The sequence below is a fragment of the Pistacia vera genome, unplaced genomic scaffold (assembly GCF_008641045.1).
Source record: "Pistacia vera cultivar Batoury unplaced genomic scaffold, PisVer_v2 Contig186, whole genome shotgun sequence".
Lineage (NCBI taxonomy): Eukaryota > Viridiplantae > Streptophyta > Magnoliopsida > Sapindales > Anacardiaceae > Pistacia > Pistacia vera.
Genome location: NW_022195959.1, coordinates 95,000 through 108,947, shown reverse-complemented (window position 1 = coordinate 108,947; position 13,948 = coordinate 95,000). Strand labels below are relative to the sequence as shown.

Below are 13,948 nucleotides of genomic sequence, written 5' to 3'. Positions count from 1 at the left end.
TTCCCATAACGATATTTGTGCCTAATCTTACCCCACCCCAATGCTATTAGTATTAGGAGGAGAGGGTTTAGTTACGATGGATGTCTTCAACAAGTCTATGACATTTGCCTTTAAAATGTTCAACTTTACTAGGCAATTTAAATTACCTTTTTTAGGGTATCAAATGAAAACTAGCCCTTTCAAATGTTCAACTATCCAATAGTGCACCAATCATAATCTTTATATAAATTGCTTGAGATGATATAAGATTACCAACTAAAATGGTGTCCTTTCTGATGCTGGTATTATAAAGAGTCAAATATTTGCACAATGGATCAAAAACCAATCTAATGAAATATTAAAATAATATTTTTAATATTACAAATCGCAACTCTCACACACAAAACTTTCTTAAATCAAATTTCTAATTCCCAAAATCAGCACATGTTTTACTTTTACATGACAACAAAATTTCCATCTGTACAGTCAGAGCTTCCCATATCTCCAAAATTTTATAATAAAATAAGCAACCAAGGAGGAAAGTTAAAAATAGCTCTGGGATCATTGTACTTCCCTTTCCATCCAGAGGCATTGGAAGAACTAGTGCTTGAGTACAAGCCCAATTGGACAATGATCACTACCGCCAATATCAGGAAGAATGTACGAATCATGAACTTGGTCGGCTATGGATTCTGAGACAAGAAAGTAGTCAAGTCTCCATCCTGTTTCAGAATCCAATCTTAACCATATAAGCAAACAAAACATCAAATTATAGAAAGAAGAATACGATAAAGATTTAACACTAAGATCATATTGTCGGCACAAGAATTATCCTGAAATCTTGCAAATTTGGACATATTACAGTATTTTGAAAATATACAAACAAAATGCAGTAAGTCAAAACACTCATCTACCTTTATTGGTTTTTCTCGCACCATGCCGATAACCCCAATATGTATAGCCAACAACGCCAGGATGTTGTGCTCTGAAGGTATCCACAAATCCCTGAGATAAGAAATTCTTGCCAAATGATTGCCTTTCTTCATCTGTAAAGCCAGCACTTCTTTTGTTTCCCTATGAAAAGATGCAGATATTACAGAACATAAAAATTAAACTGTGGTGACAATATCACTATGTTATTATACATATAACAGATGGCACAATGTTGGTTTTACTATATTTGCAAATGATGGTATTGATGTCAGAGCAAAAAGAATCAAAACAAAGCGCCAAGATTTTAAAACACTTACAGCAGGGTTATAAATGTCTATCTCTTGATGAGCACAATTTAGATCGCCTGTCAAAATGACAGGCTTCTTCTTTTCCAGCTCCTGGATCATTCATGCAAAACATCATAAGCATTAACTTATACAATATGAATGACACACATCAAATAGCTAATAAACTTATTTTATGGAGGGAAAAAATCCAACTAACATACACTACACCTAAAAAAAATAGATGGAACGTATACAATTGCACACTAAATTCAATAATTAAGAGTAATACTACACTTACAAAGAGCTCTATACAAAGTGATGTGACAAGTGGTGTGGCAATGCCACATCATCACTTACCAACTCAGTCTTTTGTAAAACATTTAATAATTAATTAATTGTGTTAATTAAAATATTTTAGTTAACCCAAATTCAGAAAAAAACAAAAAAAAAAATGGATTCTAAAATACTTCTCACCACCACTAGATCAGAAAACCCCAATTCCCTTTCAAATAACAAAAAATAAAAAATAAAAAAATTCCTGTAGCCATTCACCGGCTACCGGTCGTGGTTAAGGCCAAGCCGCGCGGCTTACCCTCATAACGAGGTCTATCTGAATTAGGCCTTTGCTTCACCGACGATTATAAGCCCTGCGGCTTCACCAGTGAAAGGCCAGATCTAGGCCTTAGCTTCCGAGAGACCAGACCAGATCTGGTCTCAATCGCCGGCGAATCCCATCGGTTTCTAATCGCCAACGAAGCCGCACTGCTTCTCTCTCCCCTACTATCTCTCACCTCGCTATCATTCATTGTCGAGACTTTGCAACCCGATTTTGCTCAACGTTAATTTGATTTGGGCTGAAGATTTAATTTGATTTGGGTTATATAGGTTTAATTTTTGTAATTTTGTTTTTTTTTTTTTAAAGATCTAGTGGAGATGAGATGTGTTTTTGTATTAGTTACTTGATGGGTTTTATTTTGTTGTAATGGATGTTTTGTTGGTGAAAAATGAGAAGGATCAATGAATAACGTGAACGAAAGACTAACAAATTTTGTTCATTTTGTTGTAATGGAGGTGATTGATGAATTAATGAAGATTAATCTGTAAAATGATCTAGTATTAACTATTCTGGTTAAGTTTTTATTTGATTTTTTTTATTAGTTTGCTGTTAATTTAGTATTGAAGATTGGTGGTGGTGGGTAGGGTTTATTATTTGAAAGGGAATTAGGTATTTCTGATTTAATGGTGGTGAGAAGTATTTTAGAATCCAACTTTTTTTTTTGAGTTTGGGTTAACTAAAATATTTTAATTAATTAATTATTAAATGTTTTACAAAAGCCTGAGTTGACAAGTAATGCCACATAACTTTGTATGTGACTCTTTTTAAAACTCTTTGTAAATACAGTATTACTCAATAAATAATTAAGACCTCTGTTTCTTGAAAAGCAAAAGGCTAGCAGACATGGACAAAAAGATCACTCTCTACCGTACAAAGACATAGGAGATGACATGGCTTCTAACAGCTTACATATACTGCATGTAGATTAAGTATAAAGAGAAGAAGCCTGCTTACTTTCATGTGCCTGCCAAGAGATGGATCCCAATCTGTAATCCTGTATGACTAGAATTAAAAGAAAAGCCATCAGTCCAAGAAAAAATCTTGAAAAATAGCATAAACTAGCAATATAACACAAGATGGTTAAGGTCATTACCAGTCTTCTCAAGCCATCCCCAGAGTTAGGAACATAGGTGTTTAGTAAATAAAATGAATCGAACTCAGCTGTCACAAGCCGTCCCTCATTATCATGATCTTCTATACCAAGGCCATATGTGACTGAAAGTGGTTTTATCTGTCCAAAAAGTGCTACGCTTTTAAACAAAAATTAATCATAAGCAAAACCACTACCAAAGTGACCACTTGCTTGCAATTTAAAAACCATTAGCAGGTAGTCAGATACTTGGTAGTAGGAACCAAATAAAAAAGTCAACATAAATGCTTGCAATTTATTAAAACTTACAAAATTAAAAGGAAACTCATTATCAAAATTTGCAAAGAGGACAAAAGTTCTGTTTTTAGCATTAAAAAGATTAATCATATACAAGCAAGTTTTTACCATAATTATACATATTTATATTAGATAACACACTGTTATTCTCAAAATCATTATACATCTCAAACTCAATGTAAGAAATTTGATAGCTATAACTTAATTCAATGATGTCATTTGTGAAACTATTGTGCTGCTTATTTCATCCAGAATACTATAAGAATTAAAAGGGGAAGAAAGAAAGAAAAACCAACGACATTATAATATTTATTAGGAACTGATTGATTGGTTTATAAAACTGAAGATTTTAAAGTGATAATCTAAAATAACTAAATATAAGGTGAGCAGATATAATCATTCAGTTGAAATTATTAGCGTTTGTACAAGAAATAGCCTCCCCACTGATGAACAGAGATGAAGAGCATGTCTTTTTCCCAAACAAAGCAAGAGAATACTTGATTTTGTGAACAATAAAATAGACTGCTTATTTTCAAAATTGATTAAAAGAATAAACATACCCGCGAGATAATTGCTGCACCAGAATAACCAAGTTTAGAAACACTACATGTCCAGAAGCTATTCTCATATCCTTCTATGAGAGATTGTTTGATTGATTTAACATCTTTTTCCTGTGCCCAAAATTAAGATGCATTAAACCCAAAAGAGACAACTCTAAAAAAATAAACAAAAAAAGTACATCAGCTAAAGCAAAATGTTCACAACTTTTACCATGGTAGAATGAAAAAAGAATATTGTTAGTCTCTATATTTCACTTATATCAACAGTACAACCTGACTCAAATATATACACACTCAACAATTACAAATATACCCTTTACACTATATATATACATAGTTTCCAACACTCCCCCTCAAGCTGGAGCATACATATATCTATCATGCCCAACTTATTACAAATATAGGTTACCCGTTTACCAACTAGAGACTTCGTGAAGATGTCAACTAGTCGTTCCCCTGTTCTAACATGAGTAGTAGCAATTAACTTTTGTTCAAGTTTCTCTCTTACAAAGTGACAATTCACTTCTATATGCTTAGTCCTCTCGTGAAAGACTAGATTGTTTGCTATATGTATGGCTGCTTGGTTGTCACACCACAAGTCCATAGTCCTTATGTCACCAAACCCAATTTCTCAAAGAAGATGTCTTGTCCATACGAGTTCACACGTAACTTGTGCCATAGCCCGATACTCAGACTCTATGCTTGACCTAGCTACAACCGGTTGCTTCTTACTTTTCCAAGAAACAAGATTTCCTCCAACAAAAACACAAAACCCAATCACAGACCATCTATCCACAGAGGATCCTGCCTAATCTGCATCTAAAAAACCTTCTACCTTATTATGACCATGATCACTGTAAAGAATCCCACGTCCAGGGGCTCTTTTTAGATACTTCAAAATATGGAGGACCGCATCCCAATGAGATGTCCTAGGAGATGACATAAACTGACTCACCACACTCATTGAAAAAGCAATATCTAGACGGGTTACTGTAAGGTAGTTTAACTTTCCAACTATCCGTTTGTACCTCTCTGGATCACCAAACATCTCTCCATCCTTAGCATTCAATCTCACATTAGGAACCATAGGAGTGTCACAAGGCTTAGCCTCACTTAGACCCATTTCGGTCAACACATCTAACACATACTTGCGTTGAGAGAGAAAAATCCCTTTCTTACTCCGAGAAACCTCGACTCCCAGAAAATACCTTAAAGTGGCCAAGTCTTTTGTGTGAAATTTGGAAGCCAAATTTTTTTTCAAACTCTAAATGCCAACATCATCACTGCCAGTGATTACAATGTCATCAACATAAACAACCAAAAGAATGATGCCAGAACTAGATTGCTTATAAAAGACAAAGTGATCATAAGCACTCCTATGTAAACTAGACTGAGTCACCACTTCGCTAAACCTCCCAAACCACGCCTGTGGAGATTGCTTTAAGCCATATAAAAATTTCCTCAGTTTGCATACCTTTCCTGACTCCCCTTAAGCAACAAACCCTGGAGGTTGCTCCATGTAAACCTCTTCAAGAAGATCACCATGTAAAAAGGCATTTTTTACATCAAGTTGGTGAAGAGGCCAACAATATGAAGCTGCAAGAGAGATGACTAGTCGGACAGAGGTCATTTTAGCCACTGGGGAGAATGTCTCAGAATAATCAATACCATACGTTTGGGCATAACCTTTAGCAATCAACCGAGCCACAGTCCTATCGGGATTAGCCTTCACTGTGAAAACCCATTTGCACTCAATAACCTTTTTATTTTTAGGCAACCTCATTAGAACCCATGTATCATTATGTTCTAGAGCCAACATCTCTTCTTCCATAGCCCTTCGCCACCCATCATGAGCAATTGCTTTAGACACAGAGTTGGAAACAGACACGGAGTCTAAAGAGGCAATAAAAGACTTGGAAGATGAAGACAAAGAGTGATAGGAAACAAATGAGGAGATAAGATAGGTACAAGAGCGCTTACCTTTATGAAGAGCAATGGGAAGATCATGATCATGGTCAGAGGAAGGAGGAACCGGATCCGAGGGCGAGGCAGTTGATAGAGGCAGTGGATCAGATGTTGCTGCAGGTGTCTCATGGTGCTGGTGAACCCTGCGAGAGTATACTTGGGTGATAGGAGGACGAGATGGTAGAGGACTATGATGGGTAATGTTGTAAACAAGAAGAACATCAGGGGGTGCTTCAAGAGAAGTAGATGAAGTGGAAGACTCAACATATAGAGTGGTTTCAAAAAAGGAAACATCAGCTGAGATAAGGTACTTACCTAGGACAGGAGAAAAATAGTGATAACCCTTCTGATATCGGGAATAACCCAAGAATATGCACTTGAGGGACCTAGGTTCAAATTTGGATGCATGAGGTCTAACATCTTGAACAAAACACGTGCACCCAAACACTTTAGGAGGAAGAGAGAATAAAGGCTGTAATGGAAAAAGGATGGAGAATGGGATTTGACCACCCAAAACAGAAGAAGGCATGCGATTGATCAAGTGACATGCTGTAGAGATAGCATCTGCCCAAAATTCTGTAGAGACTTTCATGTGAAAAAGGAGAGTACAAGCGACTTCTAATAGATGACGATTTTTGTGTTCAGCAACTCCATTTTGTTGAGGTGTGTAAACACATGATGACTGATGAATAATACCTCTAGTAGACAGAAAGGAGGAGAAAGTGGCAAAAAAGTATTCTTTGGCATTATCACTTCTGAGAATTTTAATAGATGAAGTAAATTGATTTTGTATTTCAACATAAAAGGTACAAAATATGGAGAATAATTCAGAACGATTTTTCATAAAGTACAACCAAGTTACACGTGAAAAATCATCCACAAAATAACAAAATATCGATATCTAGACTTAGACAACACAGGGCAAGGACCCCAAACATCAGAGTGTATAACATCAAAAGGGGCTGTGGCTCTTTTGTTTATCCTAGGGCTATAGGACACTCTATGGTGTTTTCCAAACTAACACGCCTCACACTCAAGGTGTGACACTGACCCTACACTAGGACACAACCTTTTCAAAATGGGAAGGGAAGGATGACCAAGGTGACCATGTAGTATAGGTAGAGATGAATCACTAGTACACGCAACAGGTTGAGAGACAGGAGTGGAGACATCATCGAGCATATACAGGCTACCTGATACACGACCCTTACAAATAATCCGCCTTGTCCCAAGATCCTGAAATATACAATGAGTAAGAAAAAAGTAAACACCACAATTAAATGCATTAGTAATTTGACTAACTGATAAAAGATTAAAGGGAAAATGAGGAAGGCACAAGACAGAGGAAAGAGACATAGATTTGTTGAGATGGGCAGTACCACATCCAATAGTAGGTGCAGTAGACCCGTTAGCTAAGGTAACCGAAGACAAATTTGGAGAAGGTGTAAATGAGGAGAGAATACTTGTATCGCCTTTCATATGGTGGGTAGCACCAGAATCAATGACCCAGTTACTACTAGAAGTGGACAAACAGGCTGTAGGATTACCTAACTGGGTTAAAGTAGTGGTAGTCGATGGGATGGATGACCGGGAGCAAGAATTCTGAGTGAGACGAGCATATTCTGCTGCAGAGATAGTAACCTGTGATGGGGTAGGTAAGAGACCATCTTGAGTTACAACATGAGCAAACTTCTGAGTGTCTTGCATATTCGGGGGCTTGCCATAGAGCTTCCAACAATTTTTTTTTACGTGACCCTCGGCACCACAGTGAAAGCAAGTACGAGGGCCATTACCACGATTGTTCCTGGTATCACGACTTGTCCCTTTGTTACCTTTGCCAGACTTCTTGCTAGCTAGGGCCGCATGATCAACATTAGGATCCTTAAGGGTTTCTTTGTCCTTAGACACTCCTCGATCTTCCCCCTTACTAACTCTGAGAAGTCGAGCAAAGACATCCGTAAGAGAGGAAAGTGTCTCACCGGTAAGAAGTTGTGTACGAGCTATCTCATATTTCGGTCTCAACCTAGCCAGAAAACATTGCATTACCACTTGTTCTTCTTGTGCTTACATCATCTTCACATCAGTAGGGACAGGAAACATAGCCCTTTTTTCTTCAAAGGCTTGTTTTATCTCTGTATAATATTTGAGCAATGTCTTCTCTTGCATATTTGCTCGATAGATCTTCAATAACAATTCGTGCGCATGAGACAAGTCTTGTTTACCAGCATACAAGAACTCTAGATACTCCCATAACTTCTTGACTGTATCACAATGACCAATCACATCATCCACGGACGAATCGAGAGTGTTCTGAATCTGATTGAAGAGCTTATCATCTTCCCTGAGCCATCTTTTTTGAGTTTTATTATCATTTTCTGTTTTCTCAGGTGGATCCTCGATTAAATGGTCTCCCATATCAATGCTGGACACATATCATCAGATAATCCGCTTCCATTGAATATAATTCCTTTTTCCCAATAATTTTTTATCAGTAATTTTGGTGGAGGAAGTGACAATTTCATTCACCATCTTCTTACCGTCCTCTACCATACTGTCCAGCAAATAACTCTTAACTCCACAAATTCACAACAATCTCAACACCACACAACCCAAGCAAACACAACAACTCAAACAACCAGGATTCACAACAACTCTAGTATCACATTTTCCAACTCCAAGACAACACAAAAGTATAGAGGATTACGAGTGGCTTACCGAATGATCAAACTTGTGGACTTTTGTTGTATAGATACAACTTTACCTTCCTTCAACTTGAGGTTCCTCAGAATATTCTGATCAAAGCATGTCACAAAGCATTCCCATTTTGACTAAAAAAAAAGATTTACTGCACCAAACTAACAATCAGAGAAGAGAGAATTTACTGTACCAAACCAACAATCAGAGAAGAGAGAAATGATTTACTGCACCAAACCAACAACAGAGAAGAAAGAAGATTGGAGCAGAATCAGCACTTGCCAGAAAAAGTGAGGCTAAGAGCAGACGTCGCTGGAAAACAGAAACACGTCGCAAGAAAACAGAAACAAAGGTCAAACCTCGCCAGAAAACAGAGGGAAGAGGTCAGACGTCGCCGAAAAACAGAGGGAAGAGCAGACGTCACCGGAAAACAGAAACACGTCGCCGGAAAACANTAACTAAAATATTTTAATTAATTAATTATTAAATGTTTTACAAAAGCCTGAGTTGACAAGTAATGCCACATAACTTTGTATGTGACTCTTTTTAAAACTCTTTGTAAATACAGTATTACTCAATAAATAATTAAGACCTCTGTTTCTTGAAAAGCAAAAGGCTAGCAGACATGGACAAAAAGATCACTCTCTACCGTACAAAGACATAGGAGATGACATGGCTTCTAACAGCTTACATATACTGCATGTAGATTAAGTATAAAGAGAAGAAGCATGCTTACTTTCATGTGCCTGCCAAGAGATGGATCCCAATCTGTAATCCTGGATGACTAGAATTAAAAGAAAAGCCATCAGTCCAAGAAAAAATCTTGAAAAATGGAATAAACTAGCAATATAACACAAGATGGTTAAGATCATTACCAATCTTCTCAAGCCATCCCCAGAGTTAGGAACATAGGTGTTTAGTAAATAAAATGAATCGAACTCAGCTGTCACAAGCCGTCCCTCATTATCATGATTTTCTATACCAAGGCCATATGTGACTGAAAGTGGTTTTATCTGTCCAAAAAGTGCTACGCTTTTAAACAAAAATTAATCATAAGCAAAACCACTACCAAAGTGACCACTTGCTTGCAATTTAAAAACCATTAGCAGGTAGTCAGATACTTGGTAGTAGGAACCAAATAAAAAAGTCAACATAAATGCTTGCAATTTATTAAAACTTACAAAATTAAAAGGAAACTCATTATCAAAATTTGCAAAGAGGACAAAAGTTCTGTTTTTAGCATTAAAAAGATTAATCATATACAAGCAAGTTTTTACCATAATTATACATATTTATATTAGATAACACACTGTTATTCTCAAAATCATTATACATCTCAAACTCAATGTAAGAAATTTGATAGCTATAACTTAATTCAATGATGTCATTTGTGAAACTATTGTGCTGCTTATTTCATCCAGAATACTATAAGAATTAAAAGGGGAAGAAAGAAAGAAAAACCAACGACATTATAATATTTATTAGGAACTGATTGATTGGTTTATAAAACTGAAGATTTTAAAGTGATAATCTAAAATAACTAAATATAAGGTGAGCAGATATAATCATTCAGTTGAAATTATTAGCGTTTGTACAAGAAATAGCCTCCCCACTGATGAACAGAGATGAAGAGCATGTCTTTTTCCCAAACAAAGAAAGAGAATACTTGATTTTGTGAACAATAAAATAGACTGCTTATTTTCAAAATTGATTAAAAGAATAAAAATACCCGCGAGATAATTGCTGCACCAGAATAACCAAGTTTAGAAACACTACATGTCCAGAAGCTATTCTCATATCCTTCTATGAGAGATTGTTTGATTGATTCAACATCTTTTTCCTGTGCCCAAAATTAAGATGCATTAAACCCAAAAGAGACAACTCTAAAAAAATAAACAAAAAAAGAACATCAGCTAAAGCAAAATGTTCACAACTTTTAGCATGGTAGAATGAAAAAAGAATATTAACCGTCAAATAAATTTAACAATAAGAGCAATATGTGTGCTCAAACATGATTACCAAGTTTGAAGCAATACAAGTCCGGATGTATTGACATACTTACCTGCAGTTTAGTCTCTTGCAAGCATAGTACATCAAAATTTTCCCTTTGAGCAAGTTGCAATGCGGAGAATCCCTCTTGTTTCAGTAATGCTCTTAATCCATTAACATTCCATGACATAAGCTTCACAGATTTAGTATCCTCTGGAGGGGGTGGAGGCCTCATATTTCTAGGATTGTAGGGAACCCAACCTTTCTGGGGCTTCTTATGGGCAAGAACGGTCCAAGGTTCACTTTGAATTTCATTACCAGCAGTAACAACTTCAACATGAAATACAAATAAAATTACTCTTTATTCAAGAGGGGTTCTTGCCTGGAAACATTAACCATAGTGCAGTCTGTGCTCTCAGTAAATTCAAATGAACTCAGAAAGCACATGTGTAAGAGAGAAAGGGAACAGTTCCATAAATGAAAATGATGGCAAATGAATATCATTAGCAGTGAAAATAAATCGATGATAGCTATGTACTTATATTTTAGAGTACCTGAAATCCCATCAGTTTTGATTGACATCTTCCGTTTGGTTGTGATTACTGTAGTATTAACTTCAACTTGTTTATCCTCAACCGGTGATTGTTTAACCTTTCTCTTATTCCGTTTAAGCACAGAAACCTCCGAAACAGAGTCAATTTCTTGAACATGGTCCTGATCAGATATATTCTTACCCTTCCTTTTTAAAGATATTCTTTCTGAAGAAATGGAGGATACATGTTCTACTTCTACATGAGAACTTTCCTCTGCACATGCAAGAAATTTCTCAACTTAGGAAATGAGCAACCTAGCATCAAAGTCCATTAGGTTGTGGAGAATAAGGAAACTACCATCAATTGTTATGAAAAATCATTCTTTTCGTTAATCTTATCAGCAACAATAAAATATTTCTAAAGAATAATAAACTTTGCTTCTGCAGTAATATTTTTTACCTCCTATCTTTTTCTCTACATAACCCTTCAAGGCAGACATAAGAGCAAGTTTACCACCTTTGAGAGGGACCCCAATACTCCTGACCATTCAAATTTAAAATATCAAATCACTTTTCAGATTTAAAAGTCAACTGTCATGAATTGAAAAGACCAGTTTACTCATAAGGCATATAAAAGTACGTTGACTAAAGCAATAACTCAAAAAGATCTATAACACGAAGCACATAGGCTTTTAAGTACATAGAAATATCACATGTATTATTCATGAAGACAATGTTTATATTTATGGAGAAGAATACAAGTATAGGAAATAGTGAATTTCTGTATGTTAAGCCATACCTCAATGTAGTTCTGAGTTCTTGAACTGTCATGAACTCAATTCTCCCGGGATCATCCCTGATACTCTGAATATTGACTAAATTACTTTCCACACCATTTCCCTAAACAATTTACATTGAAACAACAGAAAGTATCAGCGACTGTTTAGACTAAAAGCAAATAGGCAATGGCTGAAACATGTAAACCCATAAAATAACCTTAATTATCTTCTCAGTATTTGTGCTTGTACCCACTAATCCTTTCAATTTTTTATGTTTCTTTTCTTCAGTCGCTCTACTTATCTCACCATCTTCCTGTACACCAATCATTATCATCAATGAAATCACATAAACCCACAAACCATAAAGCAAACAATTTACTACATACATGTAGAAGGTACAAAGACAGAATTTCCGCAACACACACAACACGAAACGACACAACTACAATGTATACAAGCCACATTACGTCATAAATTCACTAACCTTACAAATACCATGTTCGAAATGTTATAATACACACTGCAAATATTCTGTAATGTAAGCAAATAAAAACACAACGAAAGCAATGAGCCACCTTGACAAAACCCTGATCAGAATTTGGGCTAATACCCATTTCTCCTTTCAGTTTGTTATCTTCCTGCATTGATGACACGGGTTTTGAAGAATACGAAACAAGTGGTTTAGACCTCATTGCTCTTGCCCTCCAAGTGAACAATGTTCCAATTCTCAAATTCCTTGGGGTCGCTTCAAAGCTACTAATGACCTGTTTACTGCAATACTCAACATTTTCATGATAAGAAAGAATTTAATTTTCATTATTCAAACCAAGACAACACGGTCTAGTAAAAGTAATTGGATAAAAGAAAAGAACCCAAAAGGGAAATCATCACAAAAAGAAAAAAAAAATCAAATTACCTGCTGTGAAAGAAGAAACCTTTGTAGCCTAATTGCATTACTTGGTTCATGAATCAACTACTTCGCTAAAAGAGAGAACACTGAGTAGTTCAAAAGGATGAGGCACACTCATAAAGAACCGCCTACCCAAGCGCATGGGAAAGTTGCAAAAGAAAAACTTGCATCAGCTACTATTAACCGGAAAACACAAACCGACCCATCCGCTTGGGTTGAACAGGCCGGTCCAGGCCGGGTTTCAAAACAGAGGTTTTAAGTGGAAATGCGCAAGTAACATTTCCCATTGTGTCCCTTGATCTAACCTTTCATACTTATGGATGTATGTTTTTGTGTGCATTGTAGGTCCACAGCTTCTAATTCAAGGATATTTTGGAAGTGTTTGTCTGAGCTTATGAAAATTAGATTTTAACTTATAAGCATTTGAAATTTTAAGCAATTACGTGTTTGGTTAAAATACTTATAAGTGACTGATAAGTAAAATACTTATAAGTGACTGATAAGTAATTGACGTGTTTGGTAAAATGTGGTTTATAAGTACATTTTATTATAAAATGACTAAAAAAAGTGCTACATTAAATAAGGGTATACTATAGAATTTTAAAATTAAACAAAGATAATGTGGTAATATACTTGGTCAAACTAGCTTATAAGCAAAAAAAAAAAAAAAAGTATCTCCCCCCCAACTTATTTTTTTTGGCTTATAAGCTCAACTCATAAGCTCAAAAAAGTTATAAACAAATAGATCAGCTTAATTTTAGAGCTTATAAGCTAGTTTGACAAGTTTATAAGCTTAGACAAACACCCCTTTGTTTTCCTATCTTATCAATGTCTTACCCAAAATACACGTTTGTTTCCTATTTTAAAAATCTTATTTTATTTTATTCAACTATTTTAAACCCCTTAGGCTTGTTAATTTAACTAAACATCCTTTAAAACAAGTTTAAAATTTGATAAAAACACCCCACCTACCTACATTTGCTAGATTCCGACCACCATTGTTGGATGGTGGCTGAAATTTGGCGTAATATCACACCACCGGCGGGATTTGATTGGTAGTGTGTTGATTTAGCCTTTTTCAGTCAGATCCACCGTGGATTTAGTTGGAAAATACCAGATCTTAAGTCCATATCGATGCATGACCAACTAGATCCAACTAGTCATGTGCCATTATAGTGACTTCCGACCACCCTCCAACTGTGGTGGCTAGCTGTCGACATTTAATGGGTGGGTGGAGGTATTTTTGTTAATTTTCAATATTTTACTGTAAGGGTGTTTAGCTAAATTAACAAACCTAGGAGGTGTTTTTTAATTTTC

General features: G+C 35.8%; 1 protein-coding gene across 3 annotated transcripts; it reads right to left on the bottom strand.

The window, feature by feature from the left end:
- Positions 1-316: 316 nt before the first annotated feature.
- On the bottom strand, positions 317-12,901 carry LOC116126904 (DNA-(apurinic or apyrimidinic site) lyase, chloroplastic). Of its 3 annotated transcripts, XM_031412584.1 has the most exons (14): positions 12,638-12,901; positions 12,297-12,492; positions 12,002-12,034; positions 11,939-11,950; positions 11,742-11,842; positions 11,403-11,482; positions 10,965-11,216; positions 10,484-10,740; positions 10,151-10,261; positions 9,297-9,434; positions 9,158-9,205; positions 1,230-1,310; positions 894-1,053; positions 318-701 (listed from the first exon to the last, which is right to left on the bottom strand). In XM_031412584.1, exons 1-14 carry the CDS (start codon positions 12,685-12,687, stop codon positions 580-582), a joined length of 1,641 nt encoding a protein of 546 aa, XP_031268444.1. In that variant the 5' UTR covers positions 12,688-12,901; the 3' UTR covers positions 318-579. The 3 variants fall into 3 exon arrangements, with proteins under 3 accessions (XP_031268442.1, XP_031268443.1, XP_031268444.1); XM_031412582.1 differs by having other exon boundaries at positions 317-701; positions 11,939-12,034; XM_031412583.1 differs by having other exon boundaries at positions 317-701; positions 10,484-10,719; positions 11,939-12,034.
- Between the last annotated feature and the right edge of the window lie 1,047 nt (positions 12,902-13,948).

Coding starts and splice junctions, on each gene's coding strand:
- LOC116126904 (XM_031412582.1), bottom strand. CDS start 12,687: ATGAACCAAGTAATGCAATTAGGCTACAAAGGTTTCTTCTTTCACAGC. Junction 11,217..11,402: donor TGTAGAGAAAAAGATAGGAG/GTAAAAAATATT, acceptor TTGCATGTGCAG/AGGAAAGTTCTCATGTAGAA. Junction 10,741..10,964: donor CAAAACTGATGGGATTTCAG/GTACTCTAAAAT, acceptor TTCATGTTGAAG/TTGTTACTGCTGGTAATGAA.